The sequence below is a fragment of the Culicoides brevitarsis genome, chromosome 2 (genome assembly GCF_036172545.1).
Source record: "Culicoides brevitarsis isolate CSIRO-B50_1 chromosome 2, AGI_CSIRO_Cbre_v1, whole genome shotgun sequence".
Classification (NCBI taxonomy): Eukaryota; Metazoa; Arthropoda; class Insecta; order Diptera; family Ceratopogonidae; genus Culicoides; species Culicoides brevitarsis.
The window spans coordinates 33,520,978-33,534,286 of record NC_087086.1 but is presented as its reverse complement, the minus strand read 5'-3'; the positions used below and the strand labels follow the sequence as shown (position 1 = coordinate 33,534,286).

The following is a 13,309-nucleotide window of genomic DNA, read 5'->3' as shown; positions in this document are numbered from 1 at the left end:
CTCAATGACTTGAGGTTTCTCCAACATTTCTTTGAATGGTTCAAATGGTTCCTCAGACTCATCAACAGTTGATTCAGTAACTGTAACGCTTGTAATTGGAGCAGCATTCTTCTCTTGTTTTGTTACAATTTCAGTAATTTCTTGCTTCTTTCCTTTTGTTTTCTTGATTTTTCTTGTTTTGATCACTTCTTGCGTTACTGTGCCATCAGGCTTTTGGGTTTCGACAATTTGAACCTTTTCAGGCTCTTCTACGACTGTCACTTGCGTACTTTCTGAAGGGAGTTTGTCTTGTTTTGGAGTAACTTTTTGTGTGTGAAGTGTTTTTGGTTGTGTCTGTGTGTAAAATGAATCAAAAGTTTAGTAAAAAAAATTGCGTGTTATTTTGTAACTTTTTGTAATTAAAGCCAAAAAATTAGTGTAAGTCTGTTTCAATTGACTTGTTTTGGAAAAAAAAATGAGTAATGTAATGTTATGATTGTGTTAGGATATCTTGTTACCTCTTCTAGTGTGGGTGTTTCGTCTTCAATGATTTCGATGTTTTCGATTGGTGTTATTAATCGTTTAATCTCTTCGTCCGTTTCTGATACAACTTTTTTCTTAACTACACGACGTTTAATTGTCTTTTTGTGTAGTTCATTGTCTTCCATAACGACTTCCGTTAATTTCTCCTCTTCAGGCAATTTCGGAAGAGGAAGACTTGATTTTCTTGTAAATTCTTGCAGCAATTCTGGTTTGAATTCTTCAGCTTTGCCATATTGAGTGCTTGATTTGCGCATAGTTGCCTTAGTTGGTTTCTTAGGCTTCAATGGCTCAGTGGTTTCTTCGACAATTGTGTCGACTTCACTGACAGTAACTACAGTTTCGGGCTTCTTATCATCAACTTGTTTTGTCAAAATTTCTATCACTTCTTCTTTCTTTCCTGGCTTGCGTTTCTTGATAATTTGTTTCTTCACAACAGTCTTTTGAACAGGGCCTTCTTCTGTTTTAACTTCAGTCACTTGAATGTGCTCGGGAAGTTCTTCAACGACAACAGCTTTTTCTGGTTTAACTTCTTCAATCTCTTCGATTGGTAAGTCTTCCTCTTTGACAGTGACTGTCGTAATAGGTTCTTGTCCCTTTACTGTTTTTGTTGTGATTTCTGTGACTGATTGTTTACGCCCAGCTTTCTTCTTGATAACGCGTTTAGCCGTTGTTACTGTTTTTATGCCTTCTTCTGTGCGAACCTTAGTGACTTTCGTCTCTTCAGGCAACTCTTCAATGATTTCAGCGCGATCAGGCACTTCTTCATATGGAATTAATGATTCAAGAGTTTCATCGAGAGGCAATTCAGTAACTGTAACACTCGTGACAGGCAATTGATCATCAACTTGTTTCGTCACAATTTCAGTTACTTCTTGTTTATCTTCGACAGGCTTTTTGATCACTCGTTTTTTGATCACCTGTTTCTTGATTGTGCCATCTGGTTTTTTAGTTTCGATGACTTGAACCTTCTCGGGTAGCTCGTGAGGAACGAATGTTGGTCCCTCAACTTCTCTTTGAGGCTTTTCTTTAGGTTCTTTCTTTGGCTTGGGAATTGGTTTGAGCGAGATTTCTTCAGTTTCTTCTTCTGGTTTTGGACGACGTTTTCCAGTTGGCCATTGTTTTTCTTCAGGCTCTTCTGGAGCAGGTTTTTGTTTCTTTGGACCTCGTTTGTAAGGTGTTTTGTCTTCAGGTGTTTCTTCTTGTTCTTTGTCTTTAGGTTTGTGTTCAGACTGTTTTGTAAAAATATAAAGTGTGAGTGAAAATTCATAAAAAGAAAAAAATATTGTTTGTGTCGTGAGTATGAAAGTGTTTTAAAAGTAAAAATGTTTCGTGAGTGTACCTGTTCATAATCTTCGAGAGGAGTTTTCGAAACTTCCAACTCTAACAAACGCTTGATGTTTTCGTCTTCTGGCGTGAGCTTCTTCTTTGTGACACGTCGTTTTGTAACCTTCTTCTTTGGTTTACCTTCCTCCATGACAATCTCAGTAGTTTCTTCAACTGGTTTTTGAGCATCGGGAGCAGCAGATTTCTTCATAAACTCTACAAGCAATTCAGTCAATTCTGGTTTGAATTCTCCTTCAGTTGGCTTAACATCTTCGACAGTTTCTTCTGGAAGAGTTTCTTGCACTTCACTGAATGTGACAAGAGTTTCAGGCGCTTTGCCTTCCTCTTGTTTGACCAAAATTTCTGTGATTTCTTCTTTCTTGCCCTTCTTCTTCTTGATGACACGTTTCTTGACAATTGTCTTTGAAGTTCCATCTTCTGTTGGAGTTTCAATGACTTGAATGTGCTCTGGAAGTTCTTCAATAACTTCCTCAGGCTTTACTTCTTCGACAATTTCGTCAAGAGGGAGAGCAACTTCAGTTACCTCGACAGTTGTAACAGGCTCGTGACCTTCGATTTCTTTAGTTACAATTTCTGTAACAGTTTCTTTCTTTCCATCCTTCTTCTTGATGACGCGTTTCTTCGTAACGCTCTTCTTAGGTCCTTCACGAGTCTTAACTGTTGTGATTGTAGTCTCTTCAGGAACTTCCTCAATGACTTGAGGTTTCTCCAACATTTCTTTGAATGGTTCAAATGGTTCCTCAGACTCATCAACAGTTGATTCAGTAACTGTAACGCTTGTAATTGGAGCAGCGTTTTCTTCTTCTTTGGTAACAATTTCAGTAATTTCTTGTTTGTCTCCCTTCTTCTTCTTAATAACCCTCTTTTTGATAGTTTGTTTCTTGACTGTGCCATCAGCCTTCTTGGTTTCAACAACTTGAACCTTTTCAGGCAGCTCTTCGATAGTTTCTGGCACGAATTTGAGTCCTTCGACATCCTTTTCGGGTTTTTCTTTGGGTTGTTTCTTGGGTTTGGGAATTGGCTTGAGAGAAATATCTTCTTGCTCTTCTTCTGGTTTGGGACGACGCTTTCCTGTAGGCCATTGTTTTTCTTCTACCTTTTCTTCTGGTTTTTCTTTCTTTTGTCCACGTTTCCATGGAACAGCAGTTTCTTGTGTTTGTTCTGTAGGTGTTTCAGTGGGTTTTTCGAATGTCTGTGTGTGTAAAGTACAATTTTTGGTATACTTGTAAGTATCGTGTTGTTTGAGATAATGAAATTTAAAATCTTTCTTCGCACTTACCTCTTCCGTTTGCTCAACCTCCAATCGAGCATCATCTTCGACGTCTTCAACAGTTTCCTTGTCTTTAGGTTTCTTAACCTTAACAATCTTCTTGATCTTTCGTTTTTCCGTTTCAACTTGTTCTTGTTCGATTTCAGCAACTTCCGCAACTTGCGATTGCTCAATGACGTCCTTTGAAACGGGTTTCAACGAAACATCTTCCAACGCCTCACGATCAACGCTCGACTTACGAACCTTTGAAGGTTTCAATTCAACTTCTTCGAGCTTTTCACGTTCGATTGGCTTTTGTTGACGAATAGTAGGTTTCAAACGAGATGGCGCGTCAATCCATGGAACGTTACCATCTTCGGGTTTCTTTTCAACATCGTCAACGACAGGTTTGGCTTTCTTTGGTCCACGTTTCCATGCGACAGGTTGCTCTTCCGTTGTTTGAGCAATTTCTGTCACAGTTTCGTGCTAATAAGGGAGAATAAAACACAAGTTAGAGAGCTAATTCAATTCTTTATTACAATATAAAAGATAGAAGGAGTTAGAGATGGAAGACATGTAAGAGTGTAATTTTCATAAAGTTGTGTACCTGTTCAAATGGACTCAATGTTTCTTCATCGAGAAGTGTAACAGATTCAATTGGTGCGACAATTTCTTTCGTTTCATCGACAGACAAACGCTTTTTCTTCGATACGCGACGTTTGACAGTCTTTTTAACTGGTTTGTCGTCTTCCAAGTGAACTTCTGTGACTTCTTCGATTTCTGGTTTGGTGACTTCTTTCACAATGCTGGAGCGTCTTACAAACTCTTGGAGCAATTGTGGTTGATGTTCTTCCGCTGTTCCATATTGAAGGCTAGTCTTGCGTGTCTTTGCCTTATCAAAGAGCTCCTCGAATGGTTTCAATGGTTGTGTAGTTTCGTCAATAATTTCTTCAATGTGACTGACAGTAACAACCGTTTCAGGCGTTTGATTGTCAACTTGTTTCATGATGATTTCTGTTTCTTCATGTTTCTTGGGTCCTTTGTGTTTCTTAATAACGCGTTTCTTGATAACTGTGCGTTGTTCAGGTCCTTCGAATGTTTTAGGTCCTTCAAAGATTTGCACATGTTCAGGCAATTCTTCGACAACGACTTGAGCTTTGGCTTTTTTACCGCTGAACGGTTTAAAAGCATCTGTTTCCTCCAAGGGCAAGTCTGTCTCTGTAACCGTTATCGAAGTAACAGGAGCTTTTCCTTCTACTTGCTTCGTAACGATTTCTGTGATGGATTCACGTCGACCTTGCTTCTTCTTGATCACTCGTTTCTTAATTGTCTGTTTCTTTGGTCCCTCTTGAGTCTGAACTTGAATCACACGAACTTGTTCGGGCAACTCCTCGACAACTACAGCAGTATCGGGTTGTTCCTCGAACGCCTTCAGCATCTCCAAGTTCTCGTCGAGAGGAAGCTCAGTCACAGACACAAAGTGAACGGGCAAATCTTCGTCGACTTGTTTACTGATGATCTCAGTAATTTCTTGCTTTTTAGGTTTCGTCTTGCGAATTACGCGTTTCTTGATAACCTGTTTCGAGACAGTGCCTTCTTGTGTTTTGGTTTCAACGATTTGAACTTTTTCAGGAAGTTCTTCGACAACAAATGGTTCTTCTTCAATGGGTTTGTCTTCTTCGAGAGGTTCAACCTTTTCTTCGGTTGGCTTTTCAGTTTTTTCCGAAGGTTGTTTTTTAGGACCACGACGCCATGAAACGGGAGTTTCTTCTGGCACAACTGGAGTTTCTTCTTCTTGTGTCTGTGTAAATTTGAATGAATTGTGTGAATATTTTGCCAATTAGAAGGTGTGTTGGAATTGTGTAAGGGACATTCTAACTAAAACGAAACTTACCGTCTCAACATCTAGTAAAGTGCTATCTTCTTCGTGTGAAGTTGTTTCTTTGTCTTGTGGTTTCTTTACCTTTACGATCTTCTTGATCTTACGTTTTTCAACTGCTTCAACAGTTTCCTCCTATTAAAAATTAAAAGAAAATTAAAAAAAATGAAGCAAAAAAATTTAATGTATTGCTGAAAGAGTGTCAGTGTTAGCGTAGAATGCCAATTTTATAGCCAATTTTGATAGTATTTTAGGATTGCCAAAACTATGTTCGAGCTCTATAAGTACAGCGCTATATGTCGAAAGATGTATAGCAAGCAAAAGGCGTATAATTCGTTTCGATTAACTACCTTCTCAGTTGCTTTAGTTTCTTCTTTGCTCTCTTCAATAGTCGCTTTAGTTTTCGTTGGTTCAATTGATTTTTCGGGCTTGGCTGCTTCTTCTTCAACCTTTTTCTTCGCAATTTTGATCTTTGGTTTATAAGGTTCAACTTTTTCAGGTTGTTCAGCTTTTTCTTCAGGTTTAACCTTTTCAGGTTTTTCAACTGAAGGCTTCTCTTCAGAGACTTCTTGTTCTTCAACCTTTGGAGCATCTTTCTTAACGATCTTGATCTTTGGTTTATAAGGTTCAACTTTCTCAGGTTGTTCAGCTTTTTCTTCAGGTTTAACCTTTTCAGGTTTTTCAACTGAAGGCTTCTCTTCAGAGACTTCTTGTTCTTCAACCTTTTCTTTCTTAACGATCTTGATCTTTGGTTTATAAGGTTCAACTTTTTCAGGTTGTTCAGCTTTTTCTTCAGGTTTAACCTTTTCAGGTTTTTCAACTGAAGGCTTCTCTTCAGAGACTTCTTGTTCTTCAACCTTTGGAGCATCTTTCTTAACGATCTTGATCTTTGGTTTATAAGGTTCAACTTTTTCAGGTTGTTCAGATTTTTCTTCAGGTTTGACCTTTTCAGGTTTCTCAACTGAAGGCTTCTCTTCAGAGACTTCTTGTTCTTCAACCTTCTCTTTCTTAATGATCTTGATCTTTGGTTTATAAGGTTCAACTTTTTCAGGTTGTTCAGCTTTTTCTTCAGGTTTAACCTTTTCAGGTTTCTCAACTGAAGGCTTCTCTTCAGAGACTTCTTGTTCTTCAACCTTTGGAGCATCTTTCTTAACGATCTTGATCTTTGGTTTGTAAGGTTCAACTTTTTCAGGTTGTTCAGCTTTTTCTTCAGGTTTAACCTTTTCAGGTTTCTCAACTGAAGGCTTCTCTTCAGAGACTTCTTGTTCTTCAACCTTATCTTTCTTAACGATCTTGATCTTTGGTTTGTAAGGTTCAACTTTTTCAGGTTGTTCAGATTTTTCTTCAGGTTTAACCTTTTCAGGTTTTTCAACTGAAGGCTTCTCTTCAGAGACTTCTTGTTCTTCAACCTTTGGAGCATCTTTCTTAACGATCTTGATCTTTGGTTTGTAAGGTTCAACTTTTTCAGGTTGTTCAGATTTTTCTTCAGGTTTGACCTTTTCAGGTTTCTCAACTGAAGGCTTCTCTTCAGAGACTTCTTGTTCTTCAACCTTTGGAGCATCTTTCTTAACGATCTTGATCTTTGGTTTGTATGGTTCAACTTTTTCAGGTTGTTCAGCTTTTTCTTCAGGTTTGACCTTTTCAGGTTTCTCAACTGAAGGCTTCTCTTCAGTAACTTCTTGTTCTTCAACCTTTGGAGCATCTTTCTTAACGATCTTGATCTTTGGTTTGTAAGGTTCAACTTTTTCAGGTTGTTCAGATTTTTCTTCAGGTTTAACCTTTTCAGATTTCTCAGCGGAAGGCTTCTCTTCAGTAACTTCTTGTTCTTCAACCTTTGGAGCATCTTTCTTAACGATCTTGATCTTTGGTTTGTAAGGTTCAACTTTTTCAGGTTGTTCAGATTTTTCTTCAGGTTTGACCTTTTCAGGCTTCTCAACTGAAGGCTTCTCTTCAGTAACTTCTTGTTCTTCAACCTTTGGAGCATCTTTCTTAACGATCTTGATCTTTGGTTTGTAAGGTTCAACTTTTTCAGGTTGTTCAGCTTTTTCTTCAGGTTTGACCTTTTCAGGTTTCTCAACTGAAGGCTTCTCTTCAGAGACTTCTTGTTCTTCAACCTTTGGAGCATCTTTCTTAACGATCTTGATCTTTGGTTTGTAAGGTTCAACTTTTTCAGGTTGTTCAGCTTTTTCTTCAGGTTTAACCTTTTCAGGCTTCTCAACTGAAGGTTTCTCTTCAGAGACTTCTTGTTCTTCAACCTTTGGAGCATCTTTCTTAACGATCTTGATCTTTGGTTTGTATGGTTCAACTTTTTCAGGTTGTTCAGCTTTTTCTTCAGGTTTAACCTTTTCAGGTTTTTCAACTGAAGGTTTCTCTTCAGAGACTTCTTGTTCTTCAACCTTATCTTTCTTAACGATCTTGATCTTTGGTTTGTACGGTTCAACTTTTTCAGGTTGTTCAGCTTTTTCTTCAGGTTTAACCTTTTCAGGTTTCTCAACTGAAGGCTTCTCTTCAGAGACTTCTTGTTCTTCAACCTTTGGAGCATCTTTCTTAACGATCTTGATCTTTGGTTTGTATGGTTCAACTTTTTCAGGTTGTTCAGCTTTTTCGTCAGGTTTAACCTTTTCAGGTTTCTCAACTGAAGGCTTCTCTTCAGAGACTTCTTGTTCTTCAACCTTTGGAGCATCTTTCTTAACAATCTTGATCTTTGGTTTATAAGGTTCAACTTTTTCTTGCGAAGTTTCTTCATCAGCTTTATCTGCTGGTTTGGTTGACTTGAGTTCAACTTGTTCAATCGTCTCTTTTTCAATTTCCTTCTTTGAAGAAGCAGCTGGTTTCAATTGAACTTTTTCTTCAGTCCATGGCTTTGGCTCGTCTTTAGTTGGAAGTTGCTTGCTACCACGTCTCGGAGGTTTTTCAGCAACTTTTTGAGTTTCTTGTGTTTGCTATTTAATTTAAATGTGAAATTTTGTTGTGTAAGTGTTTGATTTTTATTTAAAATTTGTGTCAAATGTCTTTTTCAAACTTATTTTTTGGTTACTTACCTGTTTGACATCCAACAAAGTTTGATCCTCGACATGAGTGATTGTTTCTTCTTCAGGTTTCTTTGGCTTTGGTCCTCGTTTCCATGGCACAGCAGTTTCTTCAGGCTTTTGTTGGACACTTTCCTCTTCTTTTTGTCTCACATCCAACAATGTCGTGTCTTCTGTGTGAGATTTCTTGTCCAATGAAGTGTCTCTGGGTCTCTGTCCTCTTTTCCATGGAACTGCTTTCTCCTCGGTTTTTTCTTCTTCCTCAGTTCTCTTACGAACATCCAACAAAGTTGAATCCTCCGTAGTTTGATATTGTTCTGATTGTTGCGTTTCCTCAGTCTTTTCAACTTTGTGACGTTTCAAATCGACTTGTTCGAGCGTTTCCTTCTCAACTTCTTGCTTCACAATTTTCGTGGGTTTCAATTCAACCGCTTCAATGGTTTCTTTCTCGATTTGCTTGGGTTGTCTCACAGACGGGCGCAGCTTCACTGGTTGCTGATTCCATGGAACGGGTTCTTCGCGAGATCTATCAGCGGAAATATCACGTGATCGAGATCGTGGGCCTCGTTTCCATGGAACTGCTGCTTCTTGTGTCTCCTCAGTCGTAGTTTCTTCTTGTTTGACATCAAGCAAAGTCGTGTCTTCTGTATGAGATTTTTTGTCGAGGGAAGTATCTCGTGGCTTAGGTCCTCGTTTCCATGGCACTGGCTGTTCTTTGCTTTCTTCCGTGACATCTTCACGTTTTTTGACATCGAGCAACGACGAGTCTTCGGTATGTTGGCGTTTATCAAGAGACGTGTCTCGTGATTTGGGTCCTCTTTTCCATGGTACAGCTTCTTCTTTAGTCTTTGTCAAGTCAGTTTCCTCAACGTCGGTTCGTTTGTCAACTTTAAGTAATGTAGTTTCGTCCGTGTCTTGTCGCATGTCTTTATATTGCTTTCCAGTCTCAATGTCTTTCCTGATAAGTTCGTCAATTTGTTGCGTAATTTCCAAAATTGAAACGTCATCCGTGTGTTTTTCCTCAATTTCTTCTTGTCTCAGTTCGTCAACTTTTTGGTCGATCGAGACACGTCTCAGCTGCACACTTTCCAACTTTTCGCGAGGAATTTCACGCTTCACCGTTTGACTCGGCTTCAATTCGACCGTTGGAATGCTCTCTCTTCGCACTTCCTTCTGGATAACGGGAGCTTTTTTCAGTTTTACAGCTTCCTCGGTCCATGGTTTGACTTCTTGACGCCCTGAGGATAGGGAACGATCTCGTTGCGCGGATCGGTCGCGTGATGCTCTGCGTTTCCACGGGGCTTGGCGTGAACGTGAACGACGCCATGGGAGACTTTCGTCACCTTGTGGCACGAATTCCGTGTCTATCTCACTCTCTTCCGTGTATTCGGAGCTATCGAAGCCAGTATTGTTGTTGTCATCATGGGTACCTGGCGCTCCTTGTGATTTCGGCTTTTCGCCATTTTTCTGCTGGTCTGGCGTAACCTCTTGACCGTCTGTTAAAACGAGACGACGGGAAGCCTTACGACGTTCTAAATAAAAAAAAATTAATTAAAAATTTAATTAAAAATAAAAAAATTAAAAAAAATTTCTCTCATCATCTAAAAAAAAAAAAAATAAAAAAAAATCATCATTCATAAAAAAAATCTCAAATTTGACAGAAGTAGATCAAAAAATACGTAGGAAAAACAAATACCTTTTCTTACGTAACTAAATAATTCGTATATAATGTATGCCGTAACCACAGTGTTGAACGACGTGGAAAGTGAGAACATTTTTTATCTAATTTTTTTCTGACTCATCTAATTATTTTTTTTTCGTGCTCTTAATTATAAATTTTTATTAAAAATAAACGACAAGGTGCGAAAAAATGCAAATTTTCCGTCTGTTTCTCAGTAAATTCGTGCTAAAATAAACAAAAATTCTATTTTCACCAAAGCATGAAGCGAACAGCATGTTAGGCAATCGTAAGAAGAAAAAAAAATCAAAAATTAAATAATGAAACATTTTTTTGCATGACAGACAAAAAATAAGCGAAAAAACAAATAAATAGACAGAAAAATGTGTATTAATAGCGCACATTTTCATTTCATTAGAAAAATTTCAAATAAATTTTGTTTATGATTTTGCAGCGGTCTTCTTGACTCATGATGCTACGAGCGTGTGTGGCCTTCTATTCAAGGATTTCTTTAATTTTCAATTTTTCATCTCATCAATTCCCCTTCTTTGCTCTTTTCTCGCAAATTCTGGCTCGTGGCAATTGACGAAATAATTATGAGCAAAAAATAAACGTTTAAATTTAGAAAATAAAGTAATTATGAGTGACAGATTTATGAATTTAGACGATGACGCAATACAGGGCTGTACCATTTTCTTTTCTAAAAATTCATGAAAATTTTAAAAATAGCTCAAAAAATCATTTCGAGCATGAGACAACAATAAAAAGTGACAGATCGTTGGAAAAATCTCATAAACATTAATTATCATTGTTGTCAGGAACGACAAAAAAACGATGCGAAGAGACGTTAAAAGACAATTAGTTACATTTATTTTTACAGAAAAACATGCGAGTTTTTTGGTCGCTGAGGAAAGATGTGAAACACATTTCTATTTATAAATTTGAGGGAGATGAGTAACGTTGGCGTGAGTCAACGATCGAGATGGATGGGGAAAATTTTGAGAATTAATTTTTTTGAAGAGATTTTTTGGGAGAGATCGTTTTGAGCGAAGAGATCGACTGAAAATGGGGAAATTCTTTAAATAATATTAAGTACAGAGTGTTTTTTTACAAAGAGCAAAAAATTAGCTCTATTGATTTTTTTTTAAATTAAAGAACCAGGCGTTTCCTTTATTTCAAGAATTTTAAATTTATTTAATTTCTTCTAAAATTTTTTTTTTAAATTTAATTTTGATTTATTTTAAATTCCTTGAAATTTTTTATTTTCTTTAAAATAAAGTTTATTTTTTTTATAAAAACAAATAATTAAAAAAAATATTTAAAATATTTAATTTATTGATTTTATTCTTAATTAATTTAAATTATTTAATTTTAATTTAAATTTTTAATTTAATTTTAAAATTTAATTAATTTAATTATTTAATTTATTTTTATTTAATTAAATAAATTTAATTTAAAATTTAAATTTATATCAAAAAAATTCTTTAATTCTTTGAAAAACTTATTTTTTTTATCTCGAAGTTAAATATTTTTCTATGAAAAAAAAAATTAAAATATTTAATAATGATCATTTTAATTAAATTTAATTTTAATTTTAATTAATTTTCATTAAAATATAATTTTAAATAAAAAAAAAATTGAATTTAATTTCTTATTAATTACCTAATTTATTTAATTAAATTAAAATTTAATTTTTTTAAATCAAAATTTAATTAAGTAAATTAAATTAATAATTAAATTAATTTAATTTTAAATTATAACGGAAAAAATTTTTCCTCTGTAAAAAATTTAAACACTCTGTACCCCATTTCCCTTCCTCAGTTGAGCAAATTTTCAATTTTTCTCACAAAATGTCCCAAAAACCAAAATCCGTGAGATTTATTTCGAATTTTCTCTCCCAATTTCCCCCACTCCGACGCGACATGAATCATCATTGAAACAATCATCAACCATCATTGATGTGCACGCCCCAAAAATTTCAATGACGGTTCTATTTTAATATTTTAGTCTTTTACCTGTGCTCGTTTCGTCCAGGCGGATCAAATTTTCAAAATCGCAGCCAAATAAAGCAAAACAAGAAAATCAAAATAAAAACAACAATAAAAAAAGTTTTAAATTCCAAAAAACAACAAAAAATATTTTTTTAATTTTTTTATTTTATTTTTCATTCAAGATTAAACATTTATTTAGTAATTTTATTTATTTAATTATTTTTTTTTATTTTACAAAAAATGAACAAATATTTTAATATAAAACAATAAAATTAAATATTAATTAAAAAATGGAGAAAAAACTTAAACAATAAAAATAACACAAAAAAATGATGAATGGATGAATTTGCGTAAGTTTTTTAAGTGAAATGAAGGTGAGAGGACAAACAGTGGCAGTCTTGCAAGAGTTTTAGGCAGGTAAGCGTTGTCCATGCTAAGCATTTTTTTTTTAATAATTAAGAAAAAACAACAAAAATTAACACAACAATTAATACAAATAATTATTTTTTTTTTTATAAAAAAAGCAAATTCATGCATCCATTTAACAATCAGTTCAATCAACGCTTAAAAATTATTTAAATATTTATTTTTAATTAAATTTAAATTAAATCTTAAAATTATTTTTATTTAATTTCTCATATTCTCTCATTTATTTTATTATTTTAATTTTTATTTTAAATAATTAATTAATTTTTATTTTTTTTATTTTTTTACAGGGGGAGGACACCCGATAATTGGATGTCAAAAAAATTGAGTAAGTCCCGAGTTTTTATTTATTTTATTTGTTTTACGGTCCGATAAGTCTTTAAATGTAAGTAAATGACCATCCGCCTCCATTTCCGATTATTCTAGAAATTTCCAAGGATTCAGGTAACTTTTTATTGTTTTCTCTCGCTCAATTTTTTTTTATTTTTAATTCAAATGTAAAAACTCGAAAAAATAAATAAAAGAATTTAATTCCATAAAATTTGATTTTTATTTAAATTTCCATCAAAAAATCCATACAAAGGGCTTCATTTTTCTCCTAACATCGCCTTCCAGTGTCTTCGGTGACAAAAAGTCCCTGAGTCATGCTGCAATCATGCCGCAAATGCATTGACCCAGGGACACGTCACTCGTCGTCGTCGTCAGCGTCTTCCATGCAGCGATCCATCCAAAAATAGGACGTTATGTCATAATGACACTTTTTTTTATCAACTCAGGTGAATCAGGAATAATTTCAAGAATTTTTACTCTAAAGAATAAATTAGCTCGCCTACGCCGCCGAAAAGAGACAGACTCGAGAGGTGGGTGATGACATGTGTAGAAAAAAAAAGTGCGGGATTAAGTGACTTCTTGTGTCTGGTTTGTGTATTTATCAACACAATTTATTTGGAAAGTGGATTTTTCGTTGAGCGTGAAAAAATGTTTTTCTTGGCGAAATTTTGATTTAATTGAAATAGCGAGAAAATAATGAAATAAATTAGCGGAGAATCAGTGTCGTGATGATAAAAATTTATAAAATTCCGTTTTTATGAGTAAATTTGAAGGTAAATTTAGAAAAATGGGCAATTCCATGAAATATTTTGACAGTTAAAATTTTGACAGATGTCAAAAATTTTCGATCAAATATAAATT

At 35.0% G+C, this 13,309-nt stretch overlaps 1 protein-coding gene across 16 annotated transcripts in view; it reads right to left on the bottom strand.

Moving 5' to 3' along the window:
* The window catches only part of LOC134832002 (titin), a 127,724-nt gene that overhangs the window by 78,677 nt on the left and 35,738 nt on the right, over positions 1 to 13,309 (bottom strand). For 15 of the 16 annotated variants that reach the window (XM_063845861.1, XM_063845862.1, XM_063845867.1 and 12 more), the window contains exons 18-21: positions 8,036 to 9,555; positions 5,010 to 5,129; positions 3,723 to 4,916; positions 3,146 to 3,601 (exon numbers count right to left, since the gene is read on the bottom strand). In XM_063845861.1, coding sequence (XP_063701931.1) covers positions 3,146 to 3,601; positions 3,723 to 4,916; positions 5,010 to 5,129; positions 8,036 to 9,555 — 3,290 coding nt within the window. The remainder of the gene's footprint in view (positions 1 to 3,145; positions 3,602 to 3,722; positions 4,917 to 5,009; positions 5,130 to 8,035; positions 9,556 to 13,309) is intronic. The other variant, XM_063845869.1, reaches the window with a different exon arrangement.